At 48.0% G+C, this 16,742-nt stretch overlaps 7 protein-coding genes across 9 annotated transcripts; 5 read left to right on the top strand and 2 right to left on the bottom strand.

Annotated features, from left to right (window-relative positions):
* Positions 1–203: 203 nt before the first annotated feature.
* Positions 204–2,440, top strand: LOC136184319 (uncharacterized). The gene is made up of 14 exons (XM_065971201.1): positions 204–363; positions 429–495; positions 553–663; positions 717–778; positions 837–879; positions 925–962; positions 1,020–1,128; positions 1,179–1,380; positions 1,430–1,523; positions 1,583–1,624; positions 1,672–1,744; positions 1,834–1,971; positions 2,024–2,139; positions 2,230–2,440. The coding sequence occupies exons 1-14, from the start codon at positions 224–226 to the stop codon at positions 2,426–2,428; spliced, it is 1,434 nt and encodes a 477-aa protein (XP_065827273.1). The 5' UTR covers positions 204–223; the 3' UTR covers positions 2,429–2,440.
* Positions 2,441–2,457: 17 nt separating this feature from the next.
* LOC136184327 (uncharacterized) lies at positions 2,458–3,887 on the top strand. Its single transcript, XM_065971211.1, has 4 exons — positions 2,458–2,618; positions 2,681–2,747; positions 2,803–3,039; positions 3,094–3,887. The coding sequence occupies exons 1-4, from the start codon at positions 2,532–2,534 to the stop codon at positions 3,825–3,827; spliced, it is 1,125 nt and encodes a 374-aa protein (XP_065827283.1). The 5' UTR covers positions 2,458–2,531; the 3' UTR covers positions 3,828–3,887.
* A 3-nt stretch (positions 3,888–3,890) lies between these two features.
* Positions 3,891–5,738, top strand: LOC136184318 (zinc finger FYVE domain-containing protein 16-like). The gene is made up of 2 exons (XM_065971199.1): positions 3,891–4,114; positions 4,183–5,738. The coding sequence occupies exons 1-2, from the start codon at positions 3,919–3,921 to the stop codon at positions 5,682–5,684; spliced, it is 1,698 nt and encodes a 565-aa protein (XP_065827271.1). The 5' UTR covers positions 3,891–3,918; the 3' UTR covers positions 5,685–5,738.
* Positions 5,739–5,923: 185 nt separating this feature from the next.
* Positions 5,924–7,484, bottom strand: LOC136184320 (uncharacterized). Of its 2 annotated transcripts, none has more exons than XM_065971202.1 (2): positions 6,104–7,484; positions 5,924–6,044 (listed from the first exon to the last, which is right to left on the bottom strand). In XM_065971202.1, exons 1-2 carry the CDS (start codon positions 7,406–7,408, stop codon positions 5,931–5,933), a joined length of 1,419 nt encoding a protein of 472 aa, XP_065827274.1. In that variant the 5' UTR covers positions 7,409–7,484; the 3' UTR covers positions 5,924–5,930. The 2 variants fall into 2 exon arrangements, with proteins under 2 accessions (XP_065827274.1, XP_065827275.1); XM_065971203.1 differs by having other exon boundaries at positions 5,924–6,033; positions 6,104–7,465.
* Positions 7,485–7,595: 111 nt separating this feature from the next.
* LOC136184330 (glycine cleavage system H protein-like) lies at positions 7,596–8,465 on the bottom strand. The gene is made up of 5 exons (XM_065971214.1): positions 8,304–8,465; positions 8,161–8,243; positions 8,044–8,107; positions 7,847–7,990; positions 7,596–7,792 (listed from the first exon to the last, which is right to left on the bottom strand). Exons 1-5 carry the CDS (start codon positions 8,422–8,424, stop codon positions 7,692–7,694), a joined length of 513 nt encoding a protein of 170 aa, XP_065827286.1. The 5' UTR covers positions 8,425–8,465; the 3' UTR covers positions 7,596–7,691.
* Positions 8,084–13,463, top strand: LOC136184312 (phosphorylase b kinase regulatory subunit beta-like). Its single transcript, XM_065971194.1, has 34 exons — positions 8,084–8,566; positions 8,619–8,748; positions 8,796–8,895; positions 8,953–9,057; positions 9,118–9,177; positions 9,227–9,363; positions 9,414–9,477; positions 9,535–9,630; positions 9,679–9,783; positions 9,832–9,982; positions 10,030–10,107; positions 10,160–10,306; positions 10,363–10,460; positions 10,515–10,567; positions 10,618–10,711; positions 10,762–10,845; positions 10,903–11,007; positions 11,062–11,144; positions 11,200–11,361; positions 11,411–11,555; positions 11,616–11,660; positions 11,710–11,791; positions 11,850–11,907; positions 11,955–12,045; positions 12,104–12,172; positions 12,227–12,360; positions 12,416–12,467; positions 12,514–12,593; positions 12,646–12,713; positions 12,766–12,824; positions 12,883–12,990; positions 13,050–13,124; positions 13,174–13,236; positions 13,292–13,463. The coding sequence occupies exons 1-34, from the start codon at positions 8,503–8,505 to the stop codon at positions 13,436–13,438; spliced, it is 3,192 nt and encodes a 1,063-aa protein (XP_065827266.1). The 5' UTR covers positions 8,084–8,502; the 3' UTR covers positions 13,439–13,463.
* On the top strand, positions 13,404–15,882 carry LOC136184323 (GPI mannosyltransferase 2-like). 2 transcript variants are annotated; one of them, XR_010669340.1, is made up of 10 exons: positions 13,404–13,566; positions 13,615–14,598; positions 14,654–14,755; positions 14,828–14,899; positions 14,951–15,000; positions 15,048–15,161; positions 15,215–15,286; positions 15,339–15,367; positions 15,418–15,485; positions 15,540–15,882. XR_010669340.1 is itself a non-coding variant. In XM_065971208.1 (3 exons), exons 1-3 carry the CDS (start codon positions 13,489–13,491, stop codon positions 14,825–14,827), a joined length of 1,236 nt encoding a protein of 411 aa, XP_065827280.1. In that variant the 5' UTR covers positions 13,404–13,488; the 3' UTR covers positions 14,828–14,845. The 2 variants fall into 2 exon arrangements, 1 of the variants encoding a protein (XP_065827280.1); XM_065971208.1 differs by lacking the exons at positions 14,951–15,000; positions 15,048–15,161; positions 15,215–15,286; ... (1 more) ...; positions 15,418–15,485; positions 15,540–15,882 and having other exon boundaries at positions 14,654–14,845.
* Positions 15,883–16,742: the final 860 nt, after the last annotated feature.

Genomic DNA, 16,742 nt, shown 5'->3' with positions numbered 1-16,742 from the left:
GCCGACTACAGGCACCGAGTCCACGATGAGTTCCCACCAAGACATGTTCAAGTTTGGCTCTATACTAACTCTGTTTCGTCTTTATATGGTGCGGCGTTTAGCAGCAAGCACGCAAAGAATTTCCGGGTCGAGGTCGAGGTCGAGGTCGAGGTCGAGGTTGAAGTCAACCGGACGTATCATATAGGAAGTCGGCCTCAGGCTGAGTATCAGACTGCGCGTGACAATGATCTCGAGTGGCAGACACTGGGCCGACGTTGGCGGGATCGCACGTTTTGAACTCCACTTTTGCTTTCCTTTTTCGCTTCCCTCTGACTCACCGACTTGGGACGGGCGAACCGTGCAAGTAGACCATGTCTCGGAACGGTCGGTAGTAAGACGCAACTGATAACAATTCATCTAAATAGAACTCCGTTTTGTTCATATGACAGCAAAGCGCTCCTAAGGAAAATGTTTGGCTACGATGACACTTCTTTATTCAAAGAAAACGTGAAAACGGTTTGATTAGCTGTACCAAGAATGTTACTATTTGCTGAGCTCCTATTGTCCGAATAGACACAAGTCAAAGCATTTTCCATTGAAGGCAATGAAATAAACGATCGACTCACACTGCTGCTTCCTCTACGGAATGAATCAGGGACTTGGCTGGAGTTCATTCTTGACGATGTGAGATACTGTACATTGCTTCAAGTTAGAGATTAGCAACGTTTCTTTTTGAGGTTTTTCTGCGAGAATTTGCTGGCAAAAGCGCGGGGATAGTGCGCTTTACAGTGACCCCAAGGTATACCGACCACTTGCTGAAAAGTCGCACACATTTAATGACATTGATTTTTGTCTAGTGATAATGGCGTTCACCTAGTACAGCATCTCTTGGACATGCAAGTGTGCTCAGTCTATACATAATTATTGCAATAAAATTTGCTTTAGAATGCAATAAGAATGCTGTGTGAGTCAAAGAGAACCCAGTATAAGCGTCCTTAGCAGTTCAAACGAGGTATTATTAAACATTGGTACTGTATAAGGAAACTGACCGTCAAGATGGACGACATTGACAAAGAAAGTTGGCCTATTTTTAACCCCAAGGATTTTGTTCTGGATATTCTTCAAAAGAAATACAATAAACAGAGTCAGGTAATTGAAAAAGTAAAAAAAAGAGGCAGCCCGAAACGTTCAATTCCTAGTTTTTTGACGAACATACCGAAGACAGGCTGTATTCTTTCACAATAGCGCAAGTTTCAGGATTGAGGGAAGAATCGCAACTAAAACGAGCAGCCTATTACATATGTCAAATGGAGTGGGACGCAAAGAGTGAGACTCCCGACGAATACGTGGACGACTTCATAAAAGAGCGCCTTTACAAACGACATGCTAGATCAGATGGAGGTAACAAGTTCCCAAATTGTGGAAAAATAGATCACTCGTTGCACTACAGGAGTCTATCCGTGCTTTCACAAAGACGGAGGATGCATCTTGTTTTTTCACGGTAAAGAGAACGCCTCAGAGCTAAAAGTTTGGAAAAATCACAGGTAGGCGAAGTGCCTCAAGTTTGACGTAACATCGTGCCATTGCTGTTTTTGTACGTTAGGAAGGATGAAAACGAGGAAATAGGAACCGTACTTGGCACAGCGTATGAAAGGACTCAATGACCCTCCACTGACTAAAAAGATTCTTTAGTCGTCCACTAGCAGCGTTTTCGCTGATTGAAATCCTCCTTTTGCGTCGAATGGTTCTAAGACGTTTTGGTCAAGTATACATACATCAGACTCAGAGCACGGATACTAGTGTCCGTGCTCAGAGCGTTCACGTCAAAATTCCATAGATACTCTACTTCTTTAGAGAGTTGAGGGTCTGATTATAAGTGAAAAAAGAAACGAAGATAACTTGAAAAAACTTCAAAAACTTCAAGGCGAAATGTTGAGTTTCAAAGCTGATTTGTCGAAGCCTGTAACAACATCGTCTGTAGTCGCTCCTCAGGTGAAAATGTATTTGTATTCCTGCAAAATGAGACTCAATTTACGGCCTTCAGTTAAAAATGTGGAGCACCGTGGTAGGCATTGACGAAATGATGAAGGATATTTCGGAGTCTGTCAACGATCTCTATGGATTTTACAGTGGAATTGTTGAAAAAAAAAGTCAGAAACGGTAAGATGTGCAACTAAAATTTTTTAGTAGTTATTTTGACTTATCAAGTTTAATTAATTAATTAATTAATCTAATGTTCGTTGTTGTTAGATTGGATTTGCTTGCCACAATGCTGAGCTTTCTTGGCATCGCCGATCTGGTGTCAAGCGTCTACTTGGCATATTCAACGTCAACAATCGTGCCGTCATCTGATCGCGATAATCTAAACGTAACGATTCCTTTTGTTCTGATTGGAATTTTGCTGATGGTTGCTGTCATATTTGTTATTCGCTTTCAAATGCTAAAGTGACGTCATTTACAATTACAGTACCGCCTTGTTTGTCGTAACTTTGTTTGTATATTCGGGACATTGTTATTGTGTCGAAGCGGAACTGCGCAGCGACTCAGGCACGATGGCGCTTAGAAATCAGCCCGACTTAGTATCAGAAGCGAAGACGAAGCTTTTCGAAGACGACGTCGTCATGAGACCGTCAGGAACGGTACAGAAACGTCGTATCGCGAACGAGAAACCTCGCGATCGAGAACTCCTTGTCCGTTACAGTCGGCGGATCCCAAGCCATTCACTCTCGCTATCTTGGAAATCGAGCGGGTATACCATTCCGGAAGAGGTCGGGATGACACTTGACGTCAATCGCGAGTGAAAAAATGTCTTCTCGTGCGCAGAAACGAGCGGCCTGTACTTGAGCGGCATCAAGGGTCACGGCGCTCATCAATCGGCCGTTAAATTCGTGTGGGACATGAGCGAAGTGCGCTTCAGCGTCGTGCAGGAAATGCTCAAGATACAGATAGCGAGAATGCGGCCGAGAAAGTCGCCCGAGACGTGGACGGTCCTGCTGAAAACGAAGGAACAGCTCGCCTCGTGGGTTGCGGAAATCATGCAGTATCGAGACTGGAAGCCGAGTGAGAGATAGGGGGAAAAAGCGATGACATATATAATCTTTAGTATCTCTGTAGTGAATTATAAGGACGAGTTCTATCACGTTCTGTGGCCTCGAGATCTGGCCTACGTTAATGCTGTGCTCTTGCCGTCAGGTGGTCGTCTTCTCATTGCTAATCCGCTCTTTACAGACACGGACGTCTATATGTCGTGGAAGGCAAAGAATATTCAACGATTTGAAGTGAACGTTTCCAGTCAGCAGCCGCAGCTTTTTATCTACGATGCGGCTCGAGGTCGACAGATGGTGCAGCTGCTGAATCACAAAGCGGCGAAACGAATTTCTCATCTTCTGTGGTCACTCGTATCGGACCAATCCCCCGGTTCGACGCTGAAAAAAGTGGAGATTGGATCAAGCATAACGTACGAGATCAATCGCAAGGCTCCTGTGAGGAGATATGTCTCGAATCCGTCATCTTCCTCCTTTCACACCCCTCCTCCTCACAGCGCCGACGACGTCGACGTCTCTTCGTCTTCTGATGGCACGCCAGTGGTGGCTGCCATGGCAACTCCCATTAGGAAGTTCTTACGACCGGCCTCCATTCCGTCTCAATTGTATGACGATGTAGCGGAAATCGATTATGATGACGTCACTCCTGATTACGAAAACGTCGCCAGCGCGTCCAAATCCCAAAGCGTTGAAGTTGAACACGATTATGAAAACGTTCAACAACAAAGTCATGCGTACGCGAACGTTCCCGTCTACGCCAACGCGAAAATGCAAAGATCGCGGAGATCGGCAACGTATTTGTAAGGTAGAAATTAATACATTGGTTATTTTTATCCGCGAAGAAAGCACGTGATTGTTTCCGCGTGCGCTACAGTCTCTCGTTCTCGTTTGCGTCATGGGCTTGCAATGCTGCACGCCGATGAAACCGAGCTACCGACGCATCGCTTCGGGTCCCGCCGATCAGCCGAACTACGGAGCCGCTGCGGCGGCGGCTCACGGGCCCGCTCATCACGCCGCACCTCAAGCATCGGCATCGCTACCTGGTGGGAGCGACGCGACGCCTTCCGAAGCTGACGCGTCGGCGAATAAAGGTAAGGAATAACGTTTTCAGTCATAAAGTTCCGACGACGTCATGATTTGACCCCGGATATCTATTCAGCTTGTGCCGTCATCGACATAGGCGACAGGATATCGGTTTTCGTCTGCAAATTGGCGTACGAAATCGGCGAAACGGTCGGCGAAGTCATGCCCTGTTGGCAATTCGTCACGAAAGGCCTTTTTCGATTTGGCCACCCGGAAGTCATCGTTCTCTTGAGGGCTCTTCCCGGCGAGGACAGTCTTCCCGTGCACGTGATTCGCTATCTCGCGCTCATCCCGGATTACGCGCGACGCGGTTTGACTATACGAGAAGGCGACAACACGCAAATGGGCGGCGATCCCTTTCTCGGTCGTCCCGATCTCGGCGGCTTCGTCTACGCGCGCGCGCGACCCAGTCACAAACTGAAAAACCTTCTCATTCCCAAAGCGCCTCACCTCTTCGCGATTCTCGTGAAAAAATGCGAAATGCCGTGGGCGTTGGCTCGACAGACCCATCGACTTCTACTCAAACTCGGTCACATGACCCGCCACTATCCATTCCCATTGTGGAGCTCGCGAGATCGACCGCCAGCCTACGACGGTTTTCACAACACTCTTCTCGGACACGGTCCCGTATTTCCGGGTCTATTTGCCCTCCATGCCGTCGACGAACGGCTCGTCACCGTCTCCATACCCAATTCCGAGCACGCGCACATTGTGACAGCATTCGGCTCAATGACGTCAACTCAAATGATTTTACCCCTCGTGACGGGCATCAGCGATTGCGTCGACGGTCACCTGGTTTTCGAACCGGGTGCAGAAAATCCTCAATGCATTATACGCTCTGGCGGCGATCCAGCCATGATAGGGGTGAGTTATGTCATTGTTTTATCACGTGATGATTTGGGCGGCGGCGGCGGCGGCGGCGTGCCGTGGGGCGGAAATTTTTTCGAAGACGGCGTCGTCGTCGTGATGAGTAGCGAACATTTCGAATCGCTGTGGAACGCGGTGAACGATCGTCGCGACTGGCGTCTGCACAACGACGGTTCGCCGTTGCTCGACTTCGAAATCAAGTGGGTGAAACGATCGCTCAACTTGTCGCCGGACGAGTGGATTAGCGTCGTCGACGGTCGAACGGGAATGAATCGATTCATGGTGCCGTCGGAGGAAGACGACGACGATCGTGGGACGGCGGGGGCGGGAGCAAAGGAAAACGCTTCCGGGGGCGACGGTAGTCGCATCCGCGTAGATGAGGTCACCGTTTTGGCGCCTGAGCAGGCGATTCGATTGTCCGGTATATCGCGAGAGACGTTCGCGTCGTTGACGAAGGAATTGGGCGCGCGCGTGGCGAGCGTTTTGGGATCCTACTGCGGTCGGCGGGATTTCGAGGGCGTAGACAAGATAGGCTTGCGAGTCGTCGTCGAACCGCATTGCGAGCACGGGCTCTATTCGTACGGATCGGAGCCGAAATCGTTGCCGGACGATTGCGTTCGGCAACTGAAAGGCGTTCTCTTAGGAGTATCAATGCCTGAGGCTAGATCGGCGTTTCCTTTCGAGTTGACGTTTAGCGTTATAAGAGACTAGGAAAACGTTTTCAAAGCGAAAAACTAAACGATTCGTACAAAAGACGAAGAAGAAGTCCTGTATCCCATCCTTTAGACTAGAAAAAAATAGCGAGGATCTTAGAAACTAAGTGCAGTCGATCGCTCCCCCCCCTCCCTGAGAAAGCCACGGCGTCTCCTAACGGCGGCGCCCGGAGCAACCTACCAAAGACATGATGTTAGAGCAATGACAGCGAAGTGGACGAACACGTACACAACAGGTTCTCGGCTAAAACTCTTCATCTTCACATACAAATTGTTGCAGACACTCCCTCTCTGCACGAAGTAGTGCTCGTGTGTCTCTACAGCGACTCTCACGAATCGTTTCTATTCTACAAAAACGCTAGATGTCACCGTGGTTGGAGGACTAATGCTACGCCGTTTTCGACGTCGTCCACTTGCCTCCATATCCATGCCAATGACCGTACGTCGTCGACGCACGGCGTTGCGTCGTGCCATTCGAACCCAATTAGCGAGGAGAAGAATATTCGCGAAGCCGTCGAACAATCCGATGCAGTATAACGTAAAGGAGATCTCTAGCTTATAGTGTCTGATTCCGATGTGCTGAACGACCATGACGTAGAGGAGGAGAGGCGCGCGCAGGAAAATATCCGAGACGAGTATAGTCATGAGCGTTTTGAAGCCGCGAATCTTCAGGAACTCGAATCGGCACCACTTGCGCGCAAAAAATCGGAATCGGCCGCGATTTCTCGACGGCGTTCTCGCGATCGTACGATCGCGATCGCTGAGTGTCGCTGACGTTCTCGAATCGAGCGTCGTTCTCGAATCGAGCGTCGTCGCCATCGAACGTCTGCCGTCGTCATTGCTGCCTCCTTCTCCTTCTCCTCCTTGCGCGATCGTCGTTGAACGTCCGTTCGCCTCCCCACCGTCGCGCGTTTCTCTCCTCCTCTGCGAATCGGTGCGCGCCGCGCGATATCGATAGTTGCGCGCGATCGTGCTGCGTCGAAGGGCCTTTTTTCCCTCGCGATAGGCGATGCGAAAGATGCCGACGTAGAAGAAGAAGGAGAGCAAAGTCGGTAGAAAAACGCCGACGGTATAGTGAATCTCGTAATAGATGCGCATCGTTCCCGACGCGTTGAAATGGTCCAGTTGGATAAGATGTCGACATCCGACGCACCAGAGCGATCGATTGAGCGTAAAGTGTAGCGTCGCGTTCTCGTCACCGGCGGCAGGAATTACAACGAAGACCAGCGGGACGATCCACGAAAGGGCAATGAGAAATTTCGCCGATCGACGCGTAACGAGTCGATTTAGGGGTCGAGTCAATTTATCGAGTAGATCGGCGCAGAGAAGCATCGATGCCCACGGCTCGGCGGTGAAAGCGCCGAGCCAGAGCGCGTGTCCCGCCTTGCACCATCCCCACTTCGAACTGTTCGTGAGCGGCGTCCAGAGCGAGAGCTCCCAACTGAGCGACAGGGTTTGCCATAATTCGATCGCGATTAGATTGAGGACGAAGCGCGCCGTGAGATCCTCGCGTAGTTCGCGCGTTTTGACGAAGAATATGAAGAGGAGAAGACAAATGACGAACTGGGCGATGAAAACGATCGTCGCCCCGATTGTCAATTTCGCCCAGACGTCGTCGACGAAACGGCGATCGGCCGAGGCGTTGCTACATGAGTTCATACGCTCGAAACCAAGAACGCAAAACGCATCATTGGGGTCACAAGGTCTATCGGAGGAGGCCATGGGCCGTTCGTCCGTTCGTCCGATTGTCTGATTGTTCTCAACCCTTCTAACCCGGATGTTTGCGTTCAGGAAAATGAACGAGAATCCAGGAAACGATCGTCGTCCGAATATAACGCGCGTATCGAGTTTTGCCCGTCTCTTCGATCTCTTGTACACTACAACGGCCGCGAGGGTTTATCTGACCATATGATCTGACAAGGCAGCCTGCGGCTGTATTCGATTGCTTGATTTCCCACAGTGAGGATAAGCAGAAGGACTGCTCTCAAAACAAAAAAAATCTAAGCTAATCTTCTTTGTCATCTCCAACATATTTGTCATATTCCTTTTCGTTCATCAGCTCATCGAGCTCGCCCGGGTCCGTGACTTTGATTTTGATCAACCATCCTGGAATAATCAGAAAACGTTGTTCCATCCCTCACTTCCGCGAAAACCGCCCACCTTCCTTATATGGAGACTTGTTGATGATGGAAGGATCTCCACCTTTGTCTGATACCACTGCCTTATTGGCTTCGACTAGTTCGCCGCCGAGAGGCGTGTAAAGAGAATTCGAAGACTTGACGCTCTCAACCAAACCGAATTCGTCTACAGGTAAAGGCGTCACGTTATTTAATTAAATACCAGATTACGTAAGTAACCTTTTTTAGACAGTTGACTTCCTGCTTCATAAAGTTCGCAATACACAATATCTCCAAGTTCTTTCTGTAAAGATCAGGGGAATTGGCGACAAACTAAAGAAAAGGCCTGCTTCGCACTTGGGCGTGGTCAGTGATCCCCACTGTGCCAATGCCATCCTTGTAGCGAATCCACTCGTGGTCTTCGGTATAGCGCATCGATTCTTTCGACGGTAAACGACCCTAGAAGCGTCTCTTCCGCGCACTGCAAGAGCACCCCGCACCTGTGCTCAGCGAGCGTGTCGTGAGAAATCCGAATCGCGTCGTCGCGACGCTCCGTCGAAGCGCAACGAGTCCACAGACGAATTTCAAGCCCTTGCTTCCTATTCTCGACGCGAGTGCCATCGATTGAAGAGCCTTGCCCAAATTTGGTGGGGACTTAGAGCGCGTTCTTGTTCCTACAGGACATAGAGGACATAGGACATGGCGTCGGCTACCGGATTTGCGTCCGATCGGCTCGAGCGAATCGATTTTCATTATCACATCGGTACGAAATCGCTTTGAATCAATACTTCGTTTATTTTGATCGCCTCAATTAGTGCGAAATCAGCTCCTTTCGCGTCAGAGCAGCACGCTCGGCCTTTTCCCCTCGCTTCCGTCCGAATTCGCTTGGGTTCGCGAGAACGTCTACTGCGCCGCCGCTGTTTGGGCTCTTTCGCTGGCGTACAGGTGCAAAGGAAGGTCGAAACGACGCGAAAATACGAAGTTATTCGCAGGCGAATCGACGACGATCGCGGACGAACGTACGAATTGGAGCAGAGCGCCGTCAAATGCATGAGAGGCATTCTATTCTGCTATATGAGACAGTCGGAAAAAGTTCGTGGACGCGCGAAAGAAAAAAACATTCATTATAAATTTTTTTCGCGCCGATAGCTCGAACGGTTCAAGCGAATGCAGTCGCACAAAGACGCGTTGCATTGTCGTTTTCATCATTTGACTGGAGATGCGGACGAGGACAGTGATTATGGTCACTTGCAGGTTCTTGAACAGGATTCTGAATATTGAGGCCACAGGATTATCTTGTCCTTGATCTTTTAGATCGATGCCACTTCTCTCTATTTGATTTTCTTGTCTCAGATGATAACGTCCGGGCTGCAAGTAGGCCGCTGTCGAATTGTCAATCCAACGTGTTCAGACTTCTTTTTAGATTATCTATACCATGGATGAAGTGAATTTCATACAGAATCTCGTCTACTACATTGAGAGGGCGTATCGAACTCCTGACTATGGAATGTGGGAGAGAGGCAGCAAGGACAATAACAACACGAGAGAACTGAATGGAAGGTATGCACACTTTGATTTTTTAGGCGAAGTCACTTAGTACTGTATTCTAGTTCAATTGGATTGGCAAAAGGTGCCTTGGAGATAATCAACGGATTGGACTTGTTTGGCTCACAGGTAATAATAAAAAATAGATAAAGACTACTCATCTATGTCATTCCTTGTGGATCGCAGGGAAGTCTTTCTTCCACAGTGTACGTTGATCCTGACGCACACAATCGAAATAGGACAATTCTTGGCAGTCTTCTCCCTCGGGAATCGAGCTCTAAAGTCTATATTGTATTTTCACTGTAATTGTTACTATTTTTTCTCGCTTAGGAAACAGACGCTGCTTTGTTAGCTGTAGTTGGCTATCCAGCGTTCGCCATTGACAATCCAACCCTGAGAAAAGAGACAAAGGAGAGAATATTAGACAAACTGCAGGTTATCAAATCAAATTGGTTCCCTCGCTTTGTCTATTGCGATTATTAGGGTAAATACGGATTGAAGCGATTTCCTAAAGACGGTCAATATTCTGGACTGGAGAGCAAAGGCCGACGATTCTATTGTCCTTCGGAGCTGCGAGTCTTTGATAAAGTCGAATGTGAATGGCCCCTGCTTTTTGTCTATTTATTTATTGAGGGTCAGAAACAGAGAGGAATCGTCCTAATAGAATCAACGATCTTTTAGCTCTTTTTCACGGAGATAAGCCTGCAATGGAAGTATATTGGAGAAAAATCCAGTTTCTCATGGTTTCCAATGCATATGGTAAAAACACCCAATTTTTATAATAGACCTTATATGGCGTTCGTTTTCGTAGGATATTGTTTGCCAAAATTTTACTTCGTGCCTGAGGAATGTACGCAGGACGAGCGAGCGAATCCGGGCAGTCAAAGGAGAGAGCCCGATCCATCGCCGACTCTGTTCCTGTGGGGAAATGCTCTCTATATCATTGCCTCGTTGCTGAGTGAGAGTAGAAGCGACGCGTCGAAGCGTCAATTTATCGATTTCGTTTCGTCGTAGAGGAAGAGCTCGTCTCTCCCGGGGAACTGGACCCGCTTGAGAGGCGCATATCGCCGCTTTTTAGAACGAATTCTAACAAACGGCACTCAAACCTGAAAGTGAAATGAATTACGTAGCAATGTTTCTTTCACATGCACTTTGTTTGTTTCTAGACTGCTCGAAGTGACGTCATTGTGCAGATAGCCTTGATTGCGGAGAGCTCAAAGTAGGGAAACGTTTTGTATTAGTCAACATCAACTTAATTTCGCGCGCTAGACTTCAGACTGCATTGTCTACGTACGGCATAGCCACGCAGACTCTTGAACAAATCGAGCCCATTCAACTTCACTCTCCTTCCGCTTTAGTAGAGGTAACGTCTCACCAATGAAGAACTTACAATTAGTATGATTTTTTTTCAAGTGGTATTGCAAATTGGGAGTCAATTCCAAACTGGGGTTGTCTGGCCGACCGGAAAGACCCATCGGTCCACTGGGAAGCAGCAAGGCATAGGAACACGCTTTATGAAAAAAATCTGTTTAGTTATTATTAAATCACGTTTAGATGTATCGAATTCTGGGGCAGACGGTTGTATTTTATCCGATTATTCTCGATCAGAGCGACTTTTACATGTCGCACGACATGCTCTTACTCTTGCACAACATACAAGTAGGAGAGATTTGTATGACGCGGGGGAGGGCTCCCTAAACGATTTGCAATTAGAACACGATCAGCTTTATACACGAAAACTGGAATATGGAGGGTCGACCGACAGTCGTTCTTCTTCTCAGAGAAAACACAATAAAGTCGGTCAAAGGATACATACTATCTTTTAATTTGTATTTATTTGTGTGTGTGTAGAGGAGCTAATTTTTCACATGCTCTGGAATTGCTCGCTGCGTTCAAGAAAGGCGAGTGCAGTGGTGCGAGAGTGAGACTCGGACGTCTTCAGCAATTGCTATCGACTTCGTGCTGCGAGCACTTGGATTTTCTCGTCGAGAGAGATCCCGATTTGGCTGACAGGTACCCAACTGTTTCGATCGATCTTCGCTACGTTGATTCCGCCTTTCAGTTTGAGACGAGACGTTTTGACTCCGCCTCTGCTGCGAACGAGAAGTCGTAGCAGCCTTTCGGCAGCGCCTGGGACAACGTATTTGGAACAAGATTCGAAGGAGAAGTTGAGCCACAAGCTCAGCACAGCTGAATTTAGAGAAGAAGTACGCATGGAGACTAGACGATTCTGTGTGTGCATGCAAAGTTTGTCTTTCCTACCGTAGGACGTCAAGAATTGGCCAGACCACGAAATCGTCAGCAGCTTGGATGTACAGTACGCAAGCTTTAGTGCGTTTTTTTATATCTCGTTTACTTTAGAAAGGTGCTAGCCTTGATCAAAGACTACTACTTTTGCAGACGCTCTACTCCCGACACGGGCTTCACTACCGTACGGATTTGGGTACATTGAACACGCGTGCATAAATCTTCTTCACTTTGTGGACGTTCTTTTTGACTAGGCTCACTTGGAGATCTTTTGGAGTCTCTTTACCAGGAAGCAGGCGACGCAAAGCGATGGTAGTTGAGAACCAGACAGTTGTGCAGTGCTTTCATTTCGTTTGTAGGCGCGTAGTAAGACTTGCTGCAAGTCTCTTAGAGAAGCTAGTCGACAGCATTGCACCATCAATATCCACCATGCTAGTGAGCGGAAAACAGGTGAGACAGAAAGGAGGAAACATCTCTGTGGAACAACTCTCTTTCTTTGGGGGCTAAGGTCACTCTGGGCGTATTTGGTCAGAGAGAGCATGTGATTTCGGAGCCACTCGGACCTTTTATGATCAAGGCAAAGCGTCGGGGTTTTCTCTCTAATTAACTTGATATTTTTTTGTTTCTGTAGGATATTCTGTACAAGACCGTTCTTCCGCATAGCGTTTATGAGGCTGTCATGCAGCAGGAGATGCTCATTTTTCTGGCCAGCATCATATCGGCTCAGCCGCGCGCGTTCGAGGGAATGCTTCGCCTGCGAGTGGGGTGAGAATTGTCGCAAGCGACCTTCCTTTGTCCGTTGAACGTCACTTCTGCTCAGATGGATACTCGAAGCAATGAGAAATATTCTTGTGGAGCGAAATTGTGAAGAGGTACAGAATTGACAGTGTAGAGGGGGAATTCGACATTTTGTTATAGAACATCTCTACTTTTTCGCCGAACGAGATCAAAACTCTACTCATCGAAGTTCTCATGTCATTGGACAAATTGGACGGAAGGTGCTTCCTTTACAGCTTGTGCCGTTTAGCCTCTGAAGTCTTCCTCCGCTAGGAGCTGGCTCAAAAGACGTCAATTGAGTGGTTCGCTAAACAAGGTTCCTTTAGATTTTTATCCCAAAGGTACCTCCGTCTTTTTTCCTGCAGAGAACTTTTATAGGCATTTATCTATTAGTGTACGCTATTTTGGAGAAGACGCCTCGCATCAAAGTGTTTGGAAACACCTTGGAGCAGGTCAGCGTGAATTTTGATTTTTTAATTAAGAGAGCACAAAAGACAGCACTTTTTTTAGTACCCTCTCATCGACGATATGTCCAGTCATGACATGACGTTTTCGCTCAAAGTCGAAGAAACCTTGCAGGACATCAGTTTTCCTGAATACAGGCAGATCGTTGTGGAGGTGGGACTTTGAGGAAGGTAGCTGGTCGTTTTTTTTGCAAAATTAAAATTTGGTTGCAGCTTCTCATCGTAATTTACACCGTACTTCAAAGAAACGCCGAAGTTGAATTTCGAGCCGCTATTGACTTGGATGAAGTAAGGAAAATGTATTTCTTATCTATTACTCACTTTGACTACGTACAAGCTGATTGGCGAAGCACTAACTCTATATGCAAATGACAATTCTCATTACAAAGGTCTTTCTAAGGTAACACTTGAGATTTCTTAATTAAACGTTGTGATAAATTTATGTTTTTCTTTAGACCAAAGTTTTGACTCACTTCTACAACGTTCCGCCGTATGAAAGAGGGGGAACGACGAGCTATCTCGCTCGTGCCGTCGCAAATCAAGTTCTTCAAGGAACCGTCAGAGTAGATTCTGAATCAGTTGTAAACTGTTGCGTTCAGTAGATCAATAATCAATCAATAAGTATCACGCATCCATCCTACGGGACGTTGGAATGGTGAACGACTGGAAAACGTGCGTTTCCGTCGCTAAATTCGCATGCCAATGCCGCCTGGCATTCTTAGTTTTGCAGGTAAGTCCTTCAGCTTCCACGAAACGCAACCAATAGGGGTCCTAACAGCTTCTAACGACGCTCTTGCCGGACTACGACACATCAGCGTGTACGTCGACGCGACGACCGAGCGACGGCCACTGCCCGACGTCGACGCTTTCGTTCCTACGCTTCGGCGTCAAATGGGACGCCGAATATTTTGCGACGATCGCCGACGACGGTTATCAGTACGAACAATCGATGGCCTTCTTTCCTCTTCTCCCCAAAGCGACGCGCTTCGTATCGCAAACCGTTCTGCGACCAATCCGATTAATCGGATCGATATCGAATCGAGAGATCGTTCTCTTGACGTCCGTGGGACTTAGTTTCGTCTTTTTTCCGTTGGCCGCTTCCTTTCTCTATTTGCTCGGCGTCGACGCGCTCGGTTCGCGCTCGGACGCCTATCGGGCCGCGCTGTTGTTCTGTTTCAATCCTGCGTCGGTTTTCATGTGCGTTATGTACACCGAAGCTCCGTTCGTCGCTTTTTCTTTCTTGGCCATGTGGCTGATGAGACGAGAGTTGTACGGATTTGCCACCGTAGCCGTCGCGCTGACGTGCGCCCTGCGATCGAATGGGATACTCAATGCCGGCATCTTGGCCTACTGCATATTAAAAGGGTCGAGTCGACAGGACCTCTTGAAGCGAGGTCTCAAAGTTTTTCTTCTGTGCGGATTATCTGTCCTTCCTTTTCTGGCTTATCAAGCCTACGGCTATTACGTTTTGTGTGCTAGTGATGATGCGAGGCCTTGGTGCTCGTGGAGACTTCCTTTGTCCTATTCGTTTATTCAGCAGCATTATTGGAATATTGGGTTTTTGAGGTATTTTGAAGTGAAGCAGATTCCGAATTTTTTGCTGGCTTTGCCGGTTTTTCTTCTTGCTGTCGGCTATGTCGGACAATTTTTTGCAAGATGGAAATCGGAAAACCAAAAAGGACTTTGGAGCTCTTATGCATTTCCCTATGTCGCTCATCTGGCTTTCATTGCCATATTTGGAGCAACATCAATGCATATTCAGGTTTTACAGATAGCTACTATGACTTGAAGAAATTCAGTTAACTTTCTTTGTACAGGTTTTGACTAGATTTTGCTTTTCTGCCTCGCCGGCAATTTACTGGTATGCATCGTACTTGATGCAGCCCAACAGTCTGGGTGAAGGAAAGAGTAGCAAAGTCGTGAGTATTTACTTTGTAACATACTGCGTTCTTGGAATTTTAATGCATTGCACGTTTTATCCCTGGACGTAGACGTAGAATACACTCTGACAGAGTGTCCCTAGCAACGGCTCCAAGGTCCCGTACCCGTTTGACCGATGGACGGTAAAGAATGCCCGATTCAGCACTATAGAGACTCATTCCGTTTGTCTTTAGTTAATACGTCTACGGAAGAAGAAGAGTCTCGTCCACTATCGCCGATAAATGTACTAGAATTGTCTCCTTTCGCGACGTCTCATCTTTTCCTCGCCAGAAAACGGTCCGGTCGGCACCGAAGACGTTCGCAAGCTTGCTCGAGATTCTTCTGCCACGTATTCAACCCAAACCAAACGCGCCGGGACTTTCCGTACAAGATCAGGAGACATTTGTACGAATAAAAAAGCACAGGGCTTCGCGGAGAGGCTACAGCTTTTTCTCTAGGCCGATATTCTAGTCGGCGAAGTGGTTCGATATTGGCCTCAGTTAGAAAAACGAGTCGATCATCCTCTTTTGGTACACGTTGAGCCGTCATTTCGTTTTTTTTATATTGAACGATTTATTTTAGACGCAGGATGAAAATTTGGAGTATCACAGGTACATAAAAATTTTTCACTTGCTTCCTTTTTGTTTGCTGTTACTTTTAGGTGCGTTGCGGTGACTTTTTTGAGTACTGCAGTCGGGCTATTTGAATCTTTCACGAGTAAAGTTCCTGGTATTATGCGAAATCCTTCTGGATCTTCTCCGTTTTGAGTTGTTTCGTACGTAGAATTGACTGCTCGCATGGTTTTTAACACGACGGCTAATGCAAGTCGATTGAAGGCCCAAATTGCTGTTGAAGCGAATAGGAAGTAAGTTGGGGCTGTCGCGTGCCCCTGCCGGAATATATACACCGCCTGCCGGCGGAGTACGTACACCGCTTGCCGGAATATATACACCGCCTGCCGGAATATATACACCGCCTGCCGGGATATATACACCGCCTGTCGGCGGAGTACGTACACCGCTTGCCGGAATATATACACCGCCTGCCGGAATATATACACCGCCTGCCGGGATATATACACCGCCTGTCGGCGGAGTACGTACACCGCTTGCCGGAATATATACACCGCCTGCCAGAATATATACACCGCCTGCCGTAATATATACACCGCCTGCCAGAATATATACACCGCCTGCCGTAATATATACACCGCCTGCCGGAATATATACACCGCCTGCCGGCGGAGTACGTACACCGCTTGCCGGAATATATACACCGCCTGCCGGCGGAGTACGTACACCGCCTGCCGTAATATATACACCGCCTGCCAGAATATATACACCGCCTGCCGGAATATATACACCGCCTGCCGGGATATATACACCGCCTCTCGGCGGAGTACGTACACCGCTTGCCGGAATATATACACCGCCTGCCAGAATATATACACCGCCTGCCGGAATATATACACCGCCTGCCGGAATATATACACCGCCTGCCGGCGGAGTACGTACACCGCTTGCCGGAATATATACACCGCCTGCCAGGATATATACACCGCCTGCCGTAATATATACACCGCCTGCCAGAATATATACACCGCCTGCCGAAATATATACACCGCCTGCCAGAATATATACACCGCCTGCCGGAATATATACACCGCCTGCCGGAATATATACACCGCCTGCCGTAATATATACACCGCCTGCCAGAATATATACACCGCCTGCCGGAATATATACACCGCCTGCCGTAATATATACACCGCCTGCCGGAATATATACACCGCCTGCCGGCGGAGTACGTACACCGCTTGCCGGAATATATACACCGCCTGCTGGCGGAGTACGTACACTGCCTGCAGGAATATATACACCGCCTGCCGGCGGAGTACGTACACCGCTCACCGGAATATATACACCGCCTGCCGGCGGAGTACGTACACCGCCTGCCGGAATATATACACCGCCTGCCGGAATATAT

This window comes from Oscarella lobularis, chromosome 3 (genome assembly GCF_947507565.1).
Source record: "Oscarella lobularis chromosome 3, ooOscLobu1.1, whole genome shotgun sequence".
Taxonomy (NCBI): Eukaryota; Metazoa; Porifera; class Homoscleromorpha; order Homosclerophorida; family Oscarellidae; genus Oscarella; species Oscarella lobularis.
Note: the sequence above shows the minus strand (reverse complement) of the source record. Positions and strands in the feature narration are given on the sequence as shown.

Coding starts and splice junctions, on each gene's coding strand:
- LOC136184319 (XM_065971201.1), top strand. CDS start 224: ATGATCTCGAGTGGCAGACACTGGGCCGACGTTGGCGGGATCGCACGT. Junction 364..428: donor GTAGACCATGTCTCGGAACG/GTCGGTAGTAAG, acceptor TTCATATGACAG/CAAAGCGCTCCTAAGGAAAA. Junction 1,524..1,582: donor AAAGTTTGGAAAAATCACAG/GTAGGCGAAGTG, acceptor TTTGTACGTTAG/GAAGGATGAAAACGAGGAAA.
- LOC136184327 (XM_065971211.1), top strand. CDS start 2,532: ATGGCGCTTAGAAATCAGCCCGACTTAGTATCAGAAGCGAAGACGAAG. Junction 2,619..2,680: donor TCATGAGACCGTCAGGAACG/GTACAGAAACGT, acceptor TGTCCGTTACAG/TCGGCGGATCCCAAGCCATT. Junction 3,040..3,093: donor GTATCGAGACTGGAAGCCGA/GTGAGAGATAGG, acceptor GTATCTCTGTAG/TGAATTATAAGGACGAGTTC.
- LOC136184318 (XM_065971199.1), top strand. CDS start 3,919: ATGGGCTTGCAATGCTGCACGCCGATGAAACCGAGCTACCGACGCATC. Junction 4,115..4,182: donor TGACGCGTCGGCGAATAAAG/GTAAGGAATAAC, acceptor ATATCTATTCAG/CTTGTGCCGTCATCGACATA.
- LOC136184320 (XM_065971202.1), bottom strand. CDS start 7,408: ATGGCCTCCTCCGATAGACCTTGTGACCCCAATGATGCGTTTTGCGTT. Junction 6,045..6,103: donor TCATTGGCATGGATATGGAG/GCAAGTGGACGA, acceptor GGTGACATCTAG/CGTTTTTGTAGAATAGAAAC.
- LOC136184330 (XM_065971214.1), bottom strand. CDS start 8,424: ATGGCACTCGCGTCGAGAATAGGAAGCAAGGGCTTGAAATTCGTCTGT. Junction 8,108..8,160: donor GGATCACTGACCACGCCCAA/GTGCGAAGCAGG, acceptor TGATCTTTACAG/AAAGAACTTGGAGATATTGT. Junction 7,991..8,043: donor AAGTCAACTGTCTAAAAAAG/GTTACTTACGTA, acceptor CTTTACCTGTAG/ACGAATTCGGTTTGGTTGAG.
- LOC136184312 (XM_065971194.1), top strand. CDS start 8,503: ATGGCGTCGGCTACCGGATTTGCGTCCGATCGGCTCGAGCGAATCGAT. Junction 11,556..11,615: donor CAGCTGAATTTAGAGAAGAA/GTACGCATGGAG, acceptor TTCCTACCGTAG/GACGTCAAGAATTGGCCAGA. Junction 13,237..13,291: donor ATTACAAAGGTCTTTCTAAG/GTAACACTTGAG, acceptor GTTTTTCTTTAG/ACCAAAGTTTTGACTCACTT.
- LOC136184323 (XM_065971208.1), top strand. CDS start 13,489: ATGGTGAACGACTGGAAAACGTGCGTTTCCGTCGCTAAATTCGCATGC. Junction 13,567..13,614: donor TGGCATTCTTAGTTTTGCAG/GTAAGTCCTTCA, acceptor GGGTCCTAACAG/CTTCTAACGACGCTCTTGCC. Junction 14,599..14,653: donor CAACATCAATGCATATTCAG/GTTTTACAGATA, acceptor TTCTTTGTACAG/GTTTTGACTAGATTTTGCTT.